Below are 20788 nucleotides of genomic sequence, written 5' to 3' on the forward strand. Positions count from 1 at the left end.
CAATAATTAACCCAGACATTCAAAGATGTGTAAACATTGATATTGGACATTAGGTATACTTGTATCACTTGGATGATTGACATCAGATACCAGATTCATGTTTCTCTTTAAGCTCGGACAGCGGAATTGATATATTATTAGTTAATTGTTTATGTATCTATCGTTGGGCATGCACAGCTTGGGAATGCAAAAGAGGAATTGCAATAATTTTCTAGAGACTTGGTTGAACTGGAAATACTATGGTATGATTATGATAAGATTACATGATTTGAGTCTGTCGAAATAAGGATTTTGTAATCACTTAGAAACAGAACGTAAGGTTGCGAATGGAAAATCGGGGAAATTTTCCCACGCTCTCGTTAGCCGTGATATACCTACCTACGTGTTTGAAATAATATTTAATATACAAAAAATATATATACCCAAGTTTTAGCTGTGAAATTGCTTAACGAAAATTTAACTTTTTACAATGCAAATACACATTTGCATAAACGTGATGATTACCTACTTGATATTAACTCTTAGTTTTTTTGAAGTGTAAACTTCTTTAGCGGCGTTAAGCACTTTTCTTGGGATGGGTATAAAATGTTAAACTCGCGTCAGGACACGTGACCTGATCGAAAATTCCCAAGACAGGCGTTAAAATTATGGATACCTATAAGTTAATATTTTTGACAGACTAACTTTTTAATATAAAATAATTATAATAGTTCCGAGTGTTAATTTTTTTATGCATAATAAATTATCATTTTTGTGTACGACAGCGTAATGAATATTGTATTTAACTACATAAATGCTAGTACTTTTATACTGTTAAATGAAGCAATTCGTGCGAAATTATTTCCAAACCATTCCAAAACAATCAAAAATACAAAACGTTAATGTGCAACCCGTTATATTTTTGCTTAGTTTTACAATTTTTACTCTAATATTTTAAGATATTTCTGCAGTTAAGACGAGTCTTTCAGAGAGACTTTTCAAAACTGTAAATTCTCATTTATGTACTTATATTATTTTGTTAAGTATTGTACGACAGAAACAAATCTGCAGTTAATTAAAACACTGGAGCGTTATTTGAAGGTCTTACCTCAGTCTTCGTTATTCGATGTCGCGCCAGCTTTACGACGGCAAAATTTCCTTTGCCAATAGTCCTTTCTATATCATAAAAGCCCACCCTGATAGGGGTTTTCGCAGGCCTTTCACGATCCGCCATTGCCGATTTGGTAGTACTCATCACTAATTGTTTATGTCTTACTGCCACATCAATATTCAATAATGCAAAAAACAGTAATGTACAGGTTGCATGTACAACAAAATCTTTTGAAATTCGCAAACAGGATTTGATGACATAGATTTTTTTCGTTTTTGTTGTATTTCACAAATAAACTAACATATTATTAAAATCATCCTTCTGAACTGAACTTCGATTTAAATGTCTTCAAGCAATTTAGTTAACGTAAATATAAAATTAAAACTGTATCAAAAATTCTTCATCACTATAGACACCGATTACCTACAAAAATCCGATATTTTTTATAAATTAATATATGTACGAATATTTCAATGCACTTCACATCTCACATAATTTATAACAATCGCTACTCACTAGAAATAAATTTACCGATTTTACAGAATCATGCGTGTAGAGGCGGCGCGCGTACAGTATATTCATAGCGATCATATGACACGCCGCCGCCTCTCCGGCAATCAACCGGATACTGACAAATTGACAATTGCCATTAGCTTAACATAGCCAAATGCAAGGCCAAAGAGTACAGTACTATGGAGCCATTATGGAATAATGTTGCCTAACGCGTTTTACTTTCGTGTCAACATATTTCTATTATGGGCAACATATTTAAATGGGGGGCGTGGAATTTAATTATTATTCTAAGAAAACATCTCCACCCATATAAATATTGAAACAACATAAACTGAATTTGAAAAACTCATTTTTTATTTACCCCGACGTTTCGTTATCAAAAAGTTTTATTTTTGTGAAAAAGAAGTTAAGTCTTCGGCCAAAGTGTATCAAGAGACTGTCTTAGACCATGAAACCTCATAAATATACGGTTTTGAAAAATGTACCTTGGAAGTAAACGTTACAGACGTTAGATCTAAGGACCCCCTGTTCCCTTAGAATACATGGCCTAAGCGACACACCGACATCTAATCGCTTAAGAAATCACTCGTCTAAGCAGTTCCTAATATCCTATAACAGTGAATGTGTCCATAGATTCGTGACCACACAGATTTAAGGCCTGCTTTAAAATTAAGATTTTAATTTCAATAAAAATATAAGTTTATTTCTCCTAACAAAAATAATATCATACTCCGTTAGTAGGTAACTGTATGTTACATTATAACAATTTATTTTATTTATTTATGAACTGGTATCTGACGTTCACGCTGTATCACTGTATGGACAGATTACTAGAACTGCGTCGTTAGATTTTGAATGCATGTTTTATGATATGGATTTTAACAGTAAATTATATATCATGTAATTATACTGTTAGTTAGGTAGCAATGCTACAGTGGCTCACAGCGATCTTTAATAAATAAATAGTATACATATTCTGTGGCGCCAAATGCCAATCGTCTTGTCATTTGGTGGTCGCCTTTTTTGCAATGTGATTTTGTAAAGCCCAAAGTCGATGAATAGTGTATTTTTTTTCAAGGAAAATCATACCAAATTAAAATATATTGTTTAATTTAACAGATCAAAATTTCTTACATTTTGAAATTTGCAAATTTACTTCAGGTGTCACTTCCTACATTGTGGTTTACTGTAGGTTCAAGATGTCGGTGATACTCTTTCTCAATTTTGACAAGAAAATATTTGCGTAAATAAGGGCTTTTGGTATTGTTTATATGAGCTTAATTTCTTTGAATTTTTATAAAGCTAGATATTCTAATAAGATGAACGAAGTCGCTGACGACAAAGTACACAACATCCAGAAATGCGCAAGTGCAAAAAATAAGACTTCCAAAGATCCTTCAAGAAGTACTGAGGACAAGTGTTTAGCAAATGACGAAAATTTAAGTGAAACGATAACAGAGGTTCTTCATATTAGTCATAATAACCTTACTAATGGTACAAGTGAACATAATAAAAGTAACATTATTAACTCTCAGCCAGATTTAGATCTTTTGATTGAGGAAGCTGCTCCCAGTGAAAGTTTCCATGTAAATAGTGTACATTGTAGCGATTTAAAAGATACTAAAGATGATAATGATAGTAGATCTAAGGAACACCAAGAAAAGACTGGGAACTGTCATCGGGTTATAGAAGATAAACATGGAGATTTTGAAATAATTTCCTATGAGTCAGAACTTCAAATGCCTGAAATAATGAGACTAATTCAAAAAGATTTATCAGAACCGTATTCAATTTATACATATAGATATTTTATACATAATTGGCCTAAACTCTGCTTTTTGGCTACTTACGAACAAAAATGCATAGGTGCCATTGTATGTAAGTTAGATATGCATCGTAATGTCAAAAGAGGATATATAGCAATGTTAGCTGTTGACAAAAAACATAGGACAAAGGGAATTGGTTCAAGGCTTGTTCAGAAGGCAATACAGGTGGGTGTTTATTCAAATTCAAAAAATTATAAAAGTTACACTATCAAGGATAATTTTTTTTTGGTTTTCTGTGTCGTGGCAATCTGTTATTTCAAACAATAAGCCACTGTTTTGGCTGCATATATCTACTGAAAGAGTCATCATCGAGAGCCCGAAATTGATGTAAAATTACTTTGCATCAAACTCTCCATTTATTTATTTATTATTGATATCTTTTACTAAGATTTGTGATATCATGTCTCTTAAGCCTGGTGAACTGGATGCCACCCTTTCCGCTCAAAGACTTGGCTAGCTCGTTGACATGTGTTGGTAGTTTGTCCTGGTATTTCAGGCTAGTTTGGGTTATTTCTTGCTGGACAGTTTTAATGCCATCAAGGATAATAATATATAAGAAAGGATTGATAGAGTAGCAAAAGGCAGTGAATTATGGCACAAATAGAAGTCGTTAGTCTATGCCTACCTATTTAGCACTAGTACTCATACTCAAGTACTTGTACGTACATTATAGATATCAATCTATATTCATGCTTATTGTTGAAATATTTTTTATTAATTAAACGTATATTAACAATTATTAACAATTCATGCTCTTCCTCCCCATTCCTGATATCATAAAGATGTTACTAATAAATAAAATGTAATTATGTATGTGTTTTAACAGGAGAATTCAGATATGAGAGAAGCATGTATAAATAATCTCTTGCACACAGAAAACATAAACTATACCAATCGTAAGATTGTGGTTCAACAGTAAATATTTCTAAGTGCTTTTTTTTATATAATTTATATCGCAATAAATTTTCACAAGGTTCTTAATTAGTTGTTGGCCATACATTGTTGCACATGTCCCTTCATATATTTGTATAGTAAAATATGCTGCAAACATACATAGCAGTAATATAATACAACCACAACCAGCTATCCCAAGTTATATTGTGACTACATAGTGAACTATTAGTTATTGTGTGTGTTAAAGTACATTCGAGTGATACACATGAGAAATTGTGTAATGTGATACAGCCTTTAATCACATCACTCCTTGATATTAATATAAAAACCCCCAGATTATAACATATATTTAGTTACTGTATGTAATTTTATTGTAAGTTGTTTAATAACATATATTTAGTTACTGTATGTAATTTTTTTGTAAGTTGTTTAATCTAAAATTTTTTTTCCAGGTGATGATAGATGACAATGCAGATGAAGTAGTTTTGGAAACTGAGATAACAAACAAACCAGCATTGAAGCTATATGAAAACTTGGGTTTTGTTAGGGATAAACGATTGTTTAGATATTATCTCAATGGAGTTGATGCATTAAGATTGAAACTTTGGCTCAGGTGAAAGATATAAGAATCCTTTAGGATATTGTGTTCTTAATGACAAACTTTTGTAACAACATTAATGTTGTTGTCTGCCATCTGGGTTTTAGCCAAAAATAGTTTGTTTAGTCATGTGAATTATTTTATTTTTGTAATTATGTGTTGAATGATTATGTAATTCTGAAATAACATTATGTTATAGAATAAATAATGCCCGATGGATTCTATCACAAAGTTGCAATATAAATTTATATATGTAATATTATGTACCCAAAGTTTGTATTATATGGTTTTTAGTTCAGTATAAATAAAAGAATTGAACAAAATTTGTTTATTTACTTAATAACAACATTAAAAAGTAAATGTAGCCGTGTTTGTTGATGCTCCATCATAAATAAAAGTATTGTTGACTGGTTTGTATTGCTTTGTTATAATTTTTATGGCTTCATGTGCAACACATCCGCCAATGAAAGCTGATATACTGTGAATCTCAGCTCCGCCATACCTGCACATTTCATGAATGTGATCATCTTTTGGGAAGGGAGAACTTGATACATCACTCAGAATTTTTGAAACACATGTTTTCAGTTTTGAAATATCTCCCTCAGGTTCCCATTCACCTGGTGCTCTACAATGTTCAGATCTAAACATATCAGCTGCTCGCAGCAGTATGTAATGCACCATCATTACATCAGGTTCTTCTAAATGTCTTGCGATGTAAGAAGCAGTTGGAGTTCCAAGTTGGTGTTCTAAGCAAATGCTGGATCCTTTAATTAAATGCAAATCATGTGAATGTCTACAAAAGAGTTTAACATCTGCTTCACTAATTGTATCACATTGTAATTGTGATACAATTGACTGTACTTTTCTGTATACTATTTCGGCTTCTAATGCCGCCTGTGTTCTATAAATATTTTGCAGCTTAACATAATGATCTGTTGTAGTAGTCATATCTGGTAGAACACCTCTCAGAGGTAGTTTTCCTTTCCCTTCAGCTTCAATAAATGTTCTTAAAGCTGAGCACATAATCCAGAAAGGACAGCTATCTTTTGTCAGATGTGTTGCAGAATTACTGTACAAAAGCTCTTGAATTTTTACTGGCAGAAATGTTGGGACCATTGCTGTATTTACAGCTCTTAGTGCTTCTTCAAAATTTTCTTCATTTATAGGAATTTCATTTTCATCTTTTCTTATAAAGCTTTGTATTATATCTTTGACATCATTCTTTTCTTTTCTGCTCATTGGCCATCTGTTATGATTACTCAATTGCCATTTTTCAATAGCTTTGTAGATAATCACAATCCATGGTATCTGACCATGGTCTTTCAAATCCAGTGTATTAATATCAATGTTATTTAAATATTCAGATAATGCTGGAAATGGAATGTCTAAGCGCAAATCAACTTGTTCATTTTCAGGATGAGTTTCTATAATAGGATGTTCCTTTACTTGTATCCTAAATAACCCCAAAAATCCCACAGATTTACATAATATAAAAGGTATATTTATATCCCATAAGTGTTGAGATAAATCTTTTATTGTTTTTTCACTTAAATGCGTTGCGATTACCACACTAAAAGTCTTAAAAAAGTCCGGATTTTCTTGAAGAATTTGATCTGGAGGGTCATGTACCGTGTGGCCCCGAACTGCATCATTAAGTTCTAATAATAAACGTATTGTCTCTTCGGCTCTGTTCAGTCCTTTACTAGAATGTTCAAGGAAAAAGTTACTGCCAATGTCTTCATCGGTCACAATATTATCATCAACAATTGTTACAGCACCCACACCAGGGAGAACAATTGATTTCAATATCTCCGTTCCAAGAGCATTAGCATTTATAAGACAAATATGTCCATTTTCAAGAGCTAATTGGCCATGATCACCCCAAAGTCGGAGTTGGCGATCATATTGTTTAGTTTTCTCACTTTGCTCAGGCGATTTTGGTGAAGGAGACGCCATAGCCTACACCAGAAACTTAATACTTATTGATGCTATATTATGATAGTACTTAGTATACCACAAATTACTGAGCTGCAAAAGTATAATGTGAGTTATAACGTAATTCAAATTTCAAGTTGTTTACTATGGGTTTTGCAAAATAAAGATAGCATTAGCGGATTTCACATGAATTGTTAAATTCACTGTCAAAGAGAATTAAACCACTAGGGATGGCGATCTCAAATAGATTAATCGAAGAATCGATTCCTCGAACCAAATAAATCGATATGTCGTAATAAATCGATTCAGTTAATCGATATTTTATCCTTGAAAATCGACTTTCGATTTTTTCTGTTTTGGTAAAAAATCATTTGTTAGCTGCTGCGACATTTTTAGATCCTAGATTTATAAAAATACATTTTGCTGACCAAGTAGCCTGTTCTCGAGCAATAAATAGAATAAATATTTCAATTTTAGATATTCAATCACAGCAACAACTTCCACAAAATAATAGTGAAGAATTCGACGCAATAGAAGGGACTGATTTAGAAAAAGGAATTTGGGATTTTCATAAGTTGCTTGTCAAAAAGCAACTCACTACATGTAATACACTTGCACTGGAAAGTCAAGGCTTAAACGAAGAGTTTAAACACTATTTATCACAGGCAGGTGTGCACCTAAAGTATGATCCTATTCTTTATTGGCAAGAACAAAAAAACTCTATTTATCACCATGTTCACTCAATAGCCGTGATGTATATGAGTATCGTCGGATCATCTGTTCCCTGTGAGCGCCTTTTTTCGATTGCCGGCAACATCGCAAGTGATGAGCGGAACCGTTTGGATCCCAGTAGACTTGACAGATTGTTGTTTTTAAAAAGCTTAGATATGAAGCATTAGGAACTATAAGCTATGTTATCTACTCTCAACTTTTTAATGTAACAAATACATTTAGAAAATAAATGTCTTCTTTTATATCTCATCTGATATTTTGATATGGTAATAAAAATAATTGTAATTATCAAATTCCCTAAACTAAAAAAATCCTGATTTTACTGATAAGAGATCCCAGAGATTGTTTATTATGGTATCATTCTTGTTTTTCATAAAATGGATTTATATTTACATTGTAAACACAAATTGGAAAAAAATCGATTTCTTAGAAATCGATTTTTTTTAGAATCGATTTATCAGATTACGATTCGAATCTCTTTTGGAAAGAATCGCCATCCCTATAAACCACTACGTCCGTCGTCCACAGACCTCTATTACGCTAACGAGACCTCGGATATGTTCCGATATGCACTGCGAGTTCCGACCACTGTACAGTGTGACGTCAATTTAGTATACTGTGAAACCCTTCCTTTATAGATTTTAGCTAAAGTTTTTCTAGTTGACATAATATCAAATACTTAATAGATGATTGGGATGTTAATGAATTAAACATAATTATGAAAAGCATGTACTGATAATTATTTATTTATTTATAGGACCATAAGGTAACAAAAATAATTTCATAAAAATCACTTATCATTAGCCTATTAAAATATAGGTACTGCAGTCAGAACTCTAGTAATGATTAGGAAATATATTGTGTTATTTGTTATTTCTATTCACATGTATTCATTTTCTTAAATAAATCTAAGATTAAAAATTTGTGTAAAACTATGTATTATATTATTAGATAGATACAAAAACAAAATACATATATAAATTATAACATAACCTTCGAGTGCTGCCAGCAGTAAAGTCATACCCAAGGGCTGAGCTATCGGTGGCAGGGCTTCAGACAGAGGCATCTGTATTTGATCTTTGAGCCAACTGCATAGCGAGAACCTTTTGTATCATATCGTGTGTGTGCAATGACGTTCTATACATATGGACATATCATACGCATTCTGATAACGGAACGGCAAAAATGTGCTTAAAGCCAATGTAAGCACACTTTTCTCCTTAGTCGTGTGTCAACTGTGTGTCAATCAACAAGCCTACGTGTGCTACGCGTATAAAAAGTGCTTAAATAATACCTTAACGACTCAAAAAAAAGATGGTGTGACTTATCATCGGTAAGATTATTTTATTACATAAGATTGATATGCAAAAAGCGGAAGTAATTTAATAAAACGAATATTTTTCCATTAAATATGGTGCAATATTATTGACTAGTCCCCAGACAAGACCCGCTTGTCAGAATGTGACAGATTAAATGACACAATCAGAAATGTTTAGACATAGTAGTCGAAGCTTATCATGGTGTCATTTGTGGCATGTGCCTTATTTCGGCTTTGATTTTGTATGAGGTGCATTGTCTATAGGAATAGAACGTCATTGTGTGTATGTACTAATCGAGGCTCTTTGCTATAAGACCGCCGTAAGGATTATCCGGGCTATGATCGATGGTCAAGTCTCGTCTGTCATCTCGTTAGCCAAGTAAAAGTGCTGCTTCATTAGGTAGTCTTCATTTGGGATAGTGATTTTGACGAGGAGAGCATGGTGCCTGGATCGATTATCCACCACATTAGGCTTATATAGGCGACAATAATCCTGCCCGCATTTTTAACCGATTTAAAAAAAAACCAAGCCTTAAATTTGAATTATGTATGTACCCGATTTTGATGATTTTTTTATTGGAATGGATAAACTTCAAGGGTAGTTTAACGAGAGTTTGATTAAGTTCTAATCATGGGATCCATCACATAGTAACAGAAATCCTATATTCTAAGGGGCAAATTAACGATACTCGGCCGAATTTTTTATATGCTAATTCTTATCTTCTCTATCTCTTATCTTTTACAAATTATTAAACTTATCTTAAAATTATTTTTAGACTTCTCCTAAAGAAAATGAAATGATAAATAGTAGACTACCTAAAAACCTTACTCGATACAAATATACCGTTGTAAATTATTAATACTAATAATCAATACCTGCTGTATGTTATTTTAATAAAATTGAATAAAATAAGGTTTAAAATAAATCGTTACCTAACTTGAGTAAAACTATATCTATGTTATGGATACATTATGGTACTATTTTATATTATGTTTATTTTGATTACGACAAATTTACTGAACATAGGTGATTATTGATCAAAAATCAATACTTTTGAAAAGAATATTTCATATAAAATTGATTTTAAATGAGCTTGTAATTATATTGAAAACGTTAGGTGAAAAGCAATACTTACGTGTAGAAGCTAACTCCTGGATTTTTACATTCACTACAGCTTTGGCAAATAGACACAAAACTGGTGGGTCTTCCGCGTAGGTCCTTACGGGCCTCGGGGTAACTGTTCGGGGCGATGGCCCCTTTCAGTAGTATAAACGCCGCCTGCAACTACAGACGGGGCAATGGGTGGGACCGGTTGGTCCGTGGTGTCATGTCCGGTGGTATCTTGCTACAGTGCGATCAAGCCCGCGTAGTGTCGCGAGCGATCTGCGGACTGCAGCTGAGTCTGCTAGCGACTCGCACCGGCGCTCGGGCCCTTATAGTGTTTCAGCATACTGTGCTACTTTGTACTGAAACCTTGTTTTTGCCACAGTTGGTGTTCTGGGTAAACACGACACCCCCTCCGGTCTGGGTCCGGTCTGCCTCCTTAGGCAGACCCCGGGAACCAGCCCGGTGGGGTGCTGGCGTGCCAGCACCTCCGCTTGGGCCGCGCCTAAAGGCAAGGCAAAAAAAATAAAATAAAAAAAACAGCATGCCACCACCAATCCTGCCGCTGATGTCACAGCGACGCGCGACTCGACCGCGCCCACTTCGACGTAAGGTTTTTGTGCGGTCGGCAATCTCCGGCCTTGAGGCCGGGCTGGACGCAATGATAGCGTCCGGCCAAGCCACCCTCGCTGCTGGCGCAACGAGGCGCCCCGAAGCCGCTCAAGCGGGTCCTTCAACGGGAGCCGGTGAAGCGACCTTCGCAGTGAGTCCGCTGACGCCGTCACCGGCTCCATCCATGGAATCGTTACCTTCCATCGTCCGACCAGCAACGCCCAGGCGACGACTGATGCCCACGACTGCCGCTACGCCTACTCCTGCCGTACGCACGGCGACGCCTGCAACGGCGAATCATACCGCGCAAGTGCCTCACCCACGTCAGCCATGATATCCCGCCACTCAGCCAGGTATACCCGTGGGGCGTTTCCCCTCGCCTACTCATAGAGGAGAACACAAAACCTCGTCACGAACACCACCGAGTATGCCGACCCTGTCGCCAGGCTCTCCAGTGGAGACCGCGACAAGCCCAACATACGCGGCTACTACCGCGTCCAAAAAGACGCCGACGACGGGCGACGTCACCGCATCCGCCGCCTCCGCCACCGCTACCGCTGCGACCGCCGCCACCATCTCAGCCACTCCGACCACCAAAGCGACCAGTCGCTACCCACCGCTGATTGTGGAGGTGCTTCCCGACTGGCCGACCGGGAGCTCGGATACGTCCCGGAGCACGTGCACGATCCCCGCGCGCCCAGGCAGACCGGGATGTCTGATGTTCGTGCAACTCCAGCGTACGCCAAATCTCATCCCGAGTATACATGAGGTGCACGAGCTCCTCTGTATGCCCGGGATCACCATCGAGGCGTGGCGCGGCAGAAAGGGACCAGCGCAGTGCCATCGCTGCCAGCAGTTTCGGCACTCCTCGCACAACTGCCACCGGCCCATTGCCTGTTTGGGGTGTGGGGACAACCATCCTGCACGAGAGTGCCAGCGCCCCAGGGAGGACCCGCCGACGTGCGCCAACTGCGGTGGTGCGCACAAGGCGAACAACGCAAACTGCCCGGTGTTCCGCAAAGAGACGCGCAACCGCCGGGCGGGCACCATCGCATGCACCGCCTCAACAGCGCGCGCGTATCCTCCCACTGCCCACGCATTAGAGGCCGACGCGCCCGGCTCGCTCGCAACCGGTTAAACGCCGACGCAAGCGCGGGAAACGCGCTCAAGCGCGCCAAGGCGCCCTACCTGCCGCACCACCTACTGCGACACGCGCTGCTGCACCGTGGTAGCCGCCCCCGCAGGGGGGACGAAGGCGAAGCGAGTGACACCGCTGGACCCGCGACTCACCAAAGTTATCAGCATATTGAATCATGTGCTGATGGCCATCCAGGAGCAGCGTGACCCTATTCCGCTGATCCTGGGTTGCATCACGGAGCTCTGAACCTTTTATGGCTGAGCTCCGCATCGTGTTTTGGAACGCCGACGGGCTTTCATCACAAAAAGCCCGTCTCTTCAAGACTTTGCTTTCTCAGCGTCGAGTGGTCATCGGCCTGATCAGCGAGACTAACCTCAGACCGGTAGACAAGTTGAAGGTTTCCGGATACTACGTCTACCGGGAGGACCACGCCTCGCCGATCGGGACTGCTTACAGGGGATTAGTAGTCTTGATCCGTCGGAACGTCATTCACCAACTGCTGCCAGTACCTCAACTGCAGACGTCGTACGCCCTAGGCGTGGAGATCTGCATCGAGCATCAGCCCACCCGTGTGTTCACTTTCTACAAGCCGCCGCAGAACCGACTCGCAGTGGCTGATGTCCACATCTTGTTGGACTCCCTGCTGCCCACGATTGTCGCGGGCAACTTCAACGTGAAACACACGGCGTGGAACTCCAATATCGTGAGCCCAGATGGCAGACGCCTCCTGGACGACGCAGATCGCCACGGTTACCAGGTGCTAGGACCAGAGGTCCCGACGCACTACCCGTACTGTGCAGCCCACATGCCAGACGTCCTTGACATAGCCGTCACGTGCGGCCTAGCTGCCGCACCGTCGTTAGACGTTCTGGATTACCACCTCATCTCCGACCACCAAGCAGTCCTCTTGACGCTGAAGACAACCCCGATGACGACATCGCTGCCTTCTCCGAAGCATCGCCAGGACGGGCGAATCTTCGCCGAACACATGGCCGAACATTCGCCGTTCTTTAGAGTAGAGAGCCCTGCAGACGTTGATCGACTCGCCACGGACCTCAGCGCAACAGTGTCCAATGCGCTTCGAGAGTCCAGACTCGACGCTGCATCTACTCGTAGACAACCCCAGCTCCCTGCCTACATACAAGCGATGATCGAGGAGAAGAGGAAGCTGCGAAGGCAATGGCAAAACCTGCGGTGCCCGACCATGAAGACGCGGCTGAACGCTCTGGCTGCCAAGATCTCAGACGCACTGGAGACAGTTGCAGACGAATCCTGGCACTCCTCCATTGAGCGAGCCGGTGACGACTGGTCTGGCATGCACCGCCTCTGCCGCCAACTCTCCGGGAAGCCCTCCCCGATTAGACCCCTCATGGCCAGTGACGGAACGTTACCGAGCTGAGGATCGAGCGGAGATATTTGCGGACTACCTGGAGACGCAGTTTACACCCAGCCTGACCGCAGATGTGCAGCACGTAGAGACCATCGAGCGCATGTGAAGAACTACTTCGAGTCGCCGATAGTACCGACAGAAGACCCCGTCGTGTTCTCCCCCGGACAAGTCCAAAGGATGATTCGGCGAACTAGACTGCGCAAAGCACCCGGCCCTGATCGAGTCACCAACGAAGCCCTGCATCACCTACCTCCGTGAGCAATCGCAACGCTGACGCGGCTCTTCAACGGAATCCTCCGTACCGGGCACTTTCCATAATCGTGGAAGCTCGGCCGAGTCATCTTGATTCCCAAGCAAGGCAAGAACATCATGCGGCCTCGGAGTTACCGTCCCATCACTCTTCTATCCACCACCTCGAAAGTCTTCGAGAAGCTACTGTTGCTGCACATCACGCCGCATCTTCAGCCACGCGACGAACAGTTTGGTTTCCGTGCCGAACACTCCACCACTTTACAAGTGACGAGGGTACTGCACCATCTCGCTACCGCCTACAACAAGCGAGAGCAGTCTGTTGCAGTATTCCTCGATATGGAGAAAGCATTTGATCGCGTCTGGCACGCCGGCCTCGTGTACAAGCTGTCCACGTCTACTACTCCCCGCCGAGTAGTTAAGACTGTGGCCACCTTTTTGGAAGACAGACGTTTTCAAGTGGCGGTTGAAGACGCTCTGTCCACGGAGCGCCCCATCCATGTCGCCCGTCTGCTACAGCAGATACACGGACGACATTCCAGTCGCCGACGGTGCCATTTTAGCGCTGTATGCCGACGACGCGGCGTTCATTACCACCACCTGGCTGAAGGACTGGAGACTCAAGGTCAATGTGGCGAAGACTCAGGTGATTTCCATCGGGCGGGCGCGCCTATTGCCGCCCCCGGTGTCACTCATGGGCGAGACCGTCGTATGGTCCCCGAAGGCCAAATACCTCGTGACCATCGACAGGACACTCTCGATGCGGCCCCATGTTAAGAACGTGGTTGCCCAGACGCGCGCCGCACGGAACGTTCTCCGACCCGTGCCGGCGTCCCACCTGCCTCTCCGTACGAATTTGTGCGTATACATAAATCAGGTCATGTCCAGAGACCTGCGCATGGAGAGCCTGGACGACTTCGTTCGTCGCCTGAGCACCTCTATGTTCGCGCGCGCCGATGGAGCGCGATCCCAGCATTTGCGTGGCATCGCGCCATACCATCGACTACCGCCGGACAGAAGAGGACTACCACGTGACCTAGTCTCCTAGGACACGACTGCTTCCTCGCCGCTGGCTGATGGGCGCTCACCGGTACACTACCGGCGGGCTCGACCTCGCTGAGCGGCGGGCGCATGCTAACCACGGACCTAGACACAAAACACCCAACGATGGCCCTTTTATAAGTTGAAATGCAACCGTATATCACACCAAATATATTCCAAAACAATAAAAACACTAAAATACTATTCGCAAGCTCTATGACATGACAGATCTTTGTTTATTCGTTCCAAATTTGACATTGGGCCAAATAAAAAAATGGGTAACGCGATAGAGATGAAAGATCAATAGCTTTGTCCCATTCTATCTCAGCCTTAGTTGTATATCGCTTGTCCTTTCTATTTGTAATGAAGTTACCGACGCAACTTCTGTAGCGTTAATATTATTAGAAATGAAAGTAACTAAGATTGAAGACATTTTAAAAGTTTTGAAAGATAAATTTTCTATGCTTAGTGAAAAAATAAATAGCCTGAAAAAGACCAATGTAAAAGTGAGGATGAATTTGTTTTATATTGCGCATTGCTCATAATTACACATCTCATTTCACAGGTTGGTTTGGTTTCTCGAAAAGTCCGATATTAACAATCAAAAACTATTACAAGACAATATTCACCAGAACTCCGTAGTTTCGCACTCACTCTCAATTGTTATTCACCTAAAGTCTATAATTATGTGCATAGTATATTTAATTGTTATTTACCTCATCCGCAAACATTAAAGAAATGGTATGCAAAGATAGGTGGAGAACCAGGTTTTACTAGAGAGTCGAGTGCAGTATTGATATATAAGGCAGACATCCTTTATTAGCTACATTTGATTGATGAAATGCCTAAGTATATGTATATAAAGATTGAATCGGGTGAACAGATATTTTTCGGATACGTTGACATGGGAATGTAGTTAAATGGTGGCCGTCTCGCTGACGCGAAATTAGTTTTAGTAGCCTTTTTTCTAATAGATGGAATCATAGGACTTCAACGTGGTGAACTAGTCAAGCAATGCATTGAACGTGTCCACGAGGTCGGTATCAAAATAATAGTACTGACTAATGGAAGGAAATGATGGAAGTGCTGCGAATGTAGCAATTCCACATCATCTGGGTTGTTCATTTCCAAATGGAAATGTGAAATTTGAGCACCCCATTATAAAAGTTTAATGGGTTGCTAAAATTTCACTAAACTCAATTTTAAAATTATTCATTGTTGTAATTGTAGATCCGTGCCCCTCTTTTAATACTATAATATCATTGCATGCCACATGATAAAACTCATACCCAATACATTTGAAATTTATAAAATATGCGCCGCAAAGTATTAAAAATTATAGCATTTAAAGAAAGTGAATCTATCGAAAAATTTATTTAATTCATCAATAATATAAAATCATTAGGAATACAGACGGATATATTTATAAAAAAAGAATTCATAATTTCTAAAATATTACGAAATCTTGTTGGGTATAAAATATTATATGGTTAAAAAATATTATTTTGATCAAATTGGAGAATTTCCTACAGCCTACTGTGCACTGCAACTGCACGACTCAAATGACAAGCGTAGCAGTGCAGTTGCAGTTATTTAACAGTATTGCCCTGCAGAATCGTATTCTTCGAACCATCGGTGATTTCACGGATAATCATTTCCTCAGGCATTGGTAAGGTTGCCTGTGCACCACAGCGAGAACCGAAAATAATATTAATGTGTAAATTTATTTTATTTTAATTTGGACTTACTCTAAGTTAAATAAAGGACTTTATATTATTTATTTATTTTTTTTATATTAATTCGTTCTTTCGAACAGGCTATAGCCAGGGGCCTTACTGCCTTGTCGTTAGTATTTTCATTTCTTTGGTATTTATTATTTTCACTATTTTGTTTTACAAAAAGTCCAATCCAGTTTTCTCATTTCATCTTACATTATTTCCATTTTCCTTTTCCAATTATGTATATTCGATAGCGAATATTTATAGTAGTTTCTTTCATCAAATCCAATCCAGTCTTAAAGTCATCAGTTATTTTACCATTTCCGTTAATGTATAATTCTCTAAAGAATATTTTCCATATTTTCCTTTTAGTAAGTCCAAATCCAGTAATATAGTCTCTAATAATTTTCCCCTTTTCTTAAAGTCAAATCCAGTGTAATTTGCATAACTTTTTAGAATAATACCTACCTATTTACATTATCTGTTCAGTTCGCGAATTGCGCTATGCTATTACTAGTTGTATATGTACAAGTTATAACGTATTTACATAATTATAAACAAATTTACAACGTATGTATCTACAAATTACAATGTATTTACAGTACTACATACAAATTTATACAAGGACATATAAGTTGATGTGTCCTTTAATAGATCTATTACTGAGAGCGGGATTATATTGGGTGCACCATATATTTCCAGTAGCTCATCCATCAGCACAAGGCGCTGTATGCCAAAGGACGAACAATCAAAAAAGATGTGATCCAGAGACTGATCTTGTTGCTTATTACAATGGTCACAAAAAGGAGAGGAGACAATTTTTTTGCGATGAAGATGAAAATTCAATCGATAGTGACCAATACGCATTCGTGTTATTGTAGTATAGAACTTTCTGTGAGCGTTATTTTTAAACTTACAAAACCAGGGTGTGCTATTAACGGGATTATCTAACAAAGTATACGAATGAGCCTTATTTTCAACTTCTGTACAATTGTACCAATATCTTCCCCAAAGAAGAGTCATACGCTGTTTTAGATTACTTATTATATCTGTATATGGTATGTTAATGTCTAGATCTTTGCAATCAGGATATAGGGATAGATCGGATATATTAATGATAGTTCTAGCTAGAAAATCAGCGCTTTCGTTTCCTGCTACTCCTATATGGGACGGGACCCAAACGAAATCCACTTTAATATCGATTAAACATAGTTCGAACCACAATTCCTTTATAGCAAAAATGATGTAATTGATGTTAGCACTCATTTTGTTATTTGACAAACTTTTTAACACACTCATACTATCACTAACTATTACCCACTTCTTATTAAGTTGATTTTGTTTCTTAATATGCTTTAAAGCAAAAAGAATAGCGACGGCTTCAGCAGTAAAAATACTGGCATATCTATTAATCTTAAAGCCAATACCCTTCCTAATTTCAGGAAGGAAGATTGCAAAAGAAACATTATTATTGTTTTTTGCGCCATCCGTATAAACAAATTTACAATTAGACCATTCTGACAATAATACATGAACCTCCTCTTTTGAAGTTAAATTTGGATCTATTACAACATTAATTGCAGAATATTTACATCGAAAAGAACCTGCATGGCAGGGAAGTATATCATTATTCCGATGAATATTTAAATCTTGTAGAAATTTAAAAAATGAAGAAAAATCTTGCAAGATAAACAACTGTCTCGGAAATGAAGACGATTGATAAGCAATAAGATTCTTAAGAAGATTGTTCGTCGGCAAGCTATAGAGCTTTAAAATAAATCTTTCTTTAAGATAACTAAATCTAATACACAAAGGAGGAAGGTTGGCCTCGATTTGCATAGCAGCTATTGGGCTAGTTTTAAGTGCACCCAATATTGTACGCATACATTTATTTTGTATTTTATCCAGACTATTAACAATTTTGCTGTCTGCGGCGAAACAATGAAAGCCATATTCAAAATGACTACGAATAAGCGATTTATACAAAATTAACAATATTTTAGGGTCCGCTCCCCACGACGTTGCACACAAAGATTTTAATACATTATAAGCTTTATTCGCTTTAATTATAACACTATCTGTATATTTTTTCCAAGAAAGTTTTGGAGTAAATGTTACACCTAGAAATTTTATGTCACATGAAATAGGCAGTGGAATGCCATTGTATAAAATGGGAGGCAATATGATGCGTTTACGACCAATCACAAAGACTTTTGATTTGGTTGGATTTACATTTAAATTAAGATAAGAAAAGTATTGATATAAATTTACAAGTGCTTTATTAATAGTAGCGGCTAAATTAATCAGATCAACTCCCGATACATAGACGACTAAGTCATCTGCATACTGTAGGTTTACTATATTTGGCCCCAAAATAAGGTTCAATCGTCTTATGTACATAATAAAAATTAAAGGAGACAATATTCCCCCCTGACAAACACCTAGAGAAGAAAGTCGTGGTCCATACAAATGTTTATTAAATTTTACATATACTTTTCTGTCAGTCAAAAAGGATTGCATCCAATTTATTATTTTACCTGGTATCCCTAACATTGATAACTCGTCACAAAGCACGGCAATATTTACACTATTGAAGGCACCTGAGATGTCAAAAAATACAGACAAAAGATATTGATTACTTGCTAAACATTGATGCGCATCAAGCTGTAACTGCGCTATATATATATATATATATATATATATATATATATATATATCTCCCTAGAACCAAAAACCGAACTGATTATTAGGCAAAAGACAATTTTGTTCTATAAAGAACTCGAGACGTTGTTTTAGAAGCTGCTCAAATATCTTCCCAACACAAGACGTGAGAGCTATAGGTCTATAAGAGTCAGGTAACATTTTATTTTTGTCTGGCTTTAAAACTGGGATTAAACAGTCTGTTTTCCATTCTGGAGGAATAGTATTCTCCTTCCATAGGCGATTAAGATTATTTAAAAAGATGTTGAGACTGTGGCAATTAAGTTTTTTGAGTAAAATATATGGAATGGTATCGAGACCGAAAGATGTATCTCTTCTAGTAAATAAAGCGGATTTTAGTTCTTGTAAAGAAAAAGGCTCTATCAAATATTTATTACTATCATTAACAACATTTACATAGTTAGTTAACTCATTTGATACAAAGTCAGAAGTATACTTTTGTAGAAAATCTGGAATCCAACTATCATTCAACACACTGTCAGGAATGTAAGTTTTGTTAAATTTGCGCATGTATTTCCAAATTGAAGACAAAGGAGTACAACGATTAAATGAATTGCACAAGCCTATCCAGCTATTTCTTCTTTCACTTTTTAAGATAAGTTTTTTTAAAGCCCGCAATCTCTTAAACTCCACATAATTTTCATCAGTGGAGTTGTTTTTAAAATTAATGTAACCATTTTTAGCATTTAAAACTGCTTCTGTACACCTCTGATTCCACCAAGGCAACCAAGGATATTTAAAAGATTTTTGTGAACAAGAACTAGTAACATTATTACTATTAGAACTTTTGGAAAACAGACAGCTAGGGATTGACTGCTTGGCAGCAGAAAGTAAAATATTACAAAAGGAATTAAAAGCATCTATTGAAGATAAAGTGTCAAATTTAACATCATCCAAATAAGAAACAACTAAGTTACTATACATATTCCAATTCACCTGCTTATAATTAGGGTGAGTGGGCAAATGTAGATTATTACATAATGTGTTTTGCAAACTAATACTATCACTACTTACTGCCATTTTTATTATTACAGGGAGATGATAACTACTGCCCAGAGGACTGTCAATAACTGACCAGTCACATAAAAGAGCCAAAGATGGAGTTACCAAAGTCAAGTCAAGAGCATTAGGACGCCAAGATGGAGATCCTATTGTGGTAGCTTGACCATTATTCAGAATAACAAGACCATTCTCATCTATAACCTCTAAAACATCTTTACCTCGAGGCAATGTATCAACACATCCCCACAACATGTGATGAGCATTGAAATCACCTGCAAATATCATTGGCTCTGGAATGGACTTAATTAAACTGTTTAAATTGTTTTTATTAAATGGAGGATTTGAATTGGAAGGACTGTAAAAACTCACAATACTCAGTTCTTTGTTATTAATTTTAATTTTAATGCAAACATTTTGTAGAGCACTATCAAAATATGTATTTATGTTAGAAAATGTGATATTATTATGAATAAAAATTGCTACACCATTGTGTTTATTACCACAATCATTCCTTATTGTGTTATAGCCTTTTATTAAAAAATACTGATGTGGTTTTAACCAAGTTTCCGAAATTATAGCAATATGGATATGTTTTTCATATAAAAACCTTGTAAAAATAAGCCTATTACTAATAATACTTTGAGCGTTCCACTGCACTATATTCAATGTATCCATAATAACAATTAACTAGATGTCTTTTTTCTAAAAGTGTTATTCAGAATTTCCTTAATACTATTTGAATTTATAGTTAACTTATCTTTATTCGTACAAATTTGTAAAACTGCTTCAACCAAGAGGTTCATAAATTTGTCAGATTTTATAAGATTGCTCAGGTGTGTGTCAATATACTTTGAGTTTAATTGAGGGAAAGCAGATTCATTGAAGAGATCTGAGTATCTAACACTA

At 38.1% G+C, this 20788-nt stretch overlaps 3 protein-coding genes across 4 annotated transcripts in view; 1 reads left to right on the plus strand and 2 right to left on the minus strand.

Moving 5' to 3' along the window:
- The window catches only part of LOC126968059 (serine/threonine-protein kinase SIK2), a 93426-nt gene extending 91719 nt beyond the window's left edge, over positions 1 to 1707 (minus strand). Inside the window, exons 1-2 of one of the 2 annotated variants that reach the window (XM_050812861.1) lie at positions 1607 to 1692; positions 1088 to 1513 (exon numbers count right to left, since the gene is read on the minus strand). In XM_050812861.1, the coding sequence (XP_050668818.1) occupies positions 1088 to 1234 (147 nt within the window). In that variant the 5' untranslated portion in view covers positions 1235 to 1513; positions 1607 to 1692. Of the gene's footprint in view, positions 1 to 1087 lie in introns of both variants that reach the window. The other variant, XM_050812862.1, reaches the window with a different exon arrangement.
- An 886-nt stretch (positions 1708 to 2593) lies between these two features.
- LOC126968082 (uncharacterized) lies at positions 2594 to 5244 on the plus strand. The gene is made up of 2 exons (XM_050812896.1): positions 2594 to 3594; positions 4776 to 5244. Exons 1-2 carry the CDS (start codon positions 2875 to 2877, stop codon positions 4938 to 4940), a joined length of 885 nt encoding a protein of 294 aa, XP_050668853.1. The 5' UTR covers positions 2594 to 2874; the 3' UTR covers positions 4941 to 5244.
- Positions 5235 to 7068, minus strand: LOC126968063 (NEDD8-activating enzyme E1 regulatory subunit). Its single transcript, XM_050812870.1, has one exon. The coding sequence runs from the start codon at positions 6875 to 6877 to the stop codon at positions 5270 to 5272; it is 1608 nt and encodes a 535-aa protein (XP_050668827.1). The 5' UTR covers positions 6878 to 7068; the 3' UTR covers positions 5235 to 5269.
- Between the last annotated feature and the right edge of the window lie 13720 nt (positions 7069 to 20788).

This window comes from Leptidea sinapis, chromosome 14 (assembly GCF_905404315.1).
Source record: "Leptidea sinapis chromosome 14, ilLepSina1.1, whole genome shotgun sequence".
Lineage (NCBI taxonomy): Eukaryota > Metazoa > Arthropoda > Insecta > Lepidoptera > Pieridae > Leptidea > Leptidea sinapis.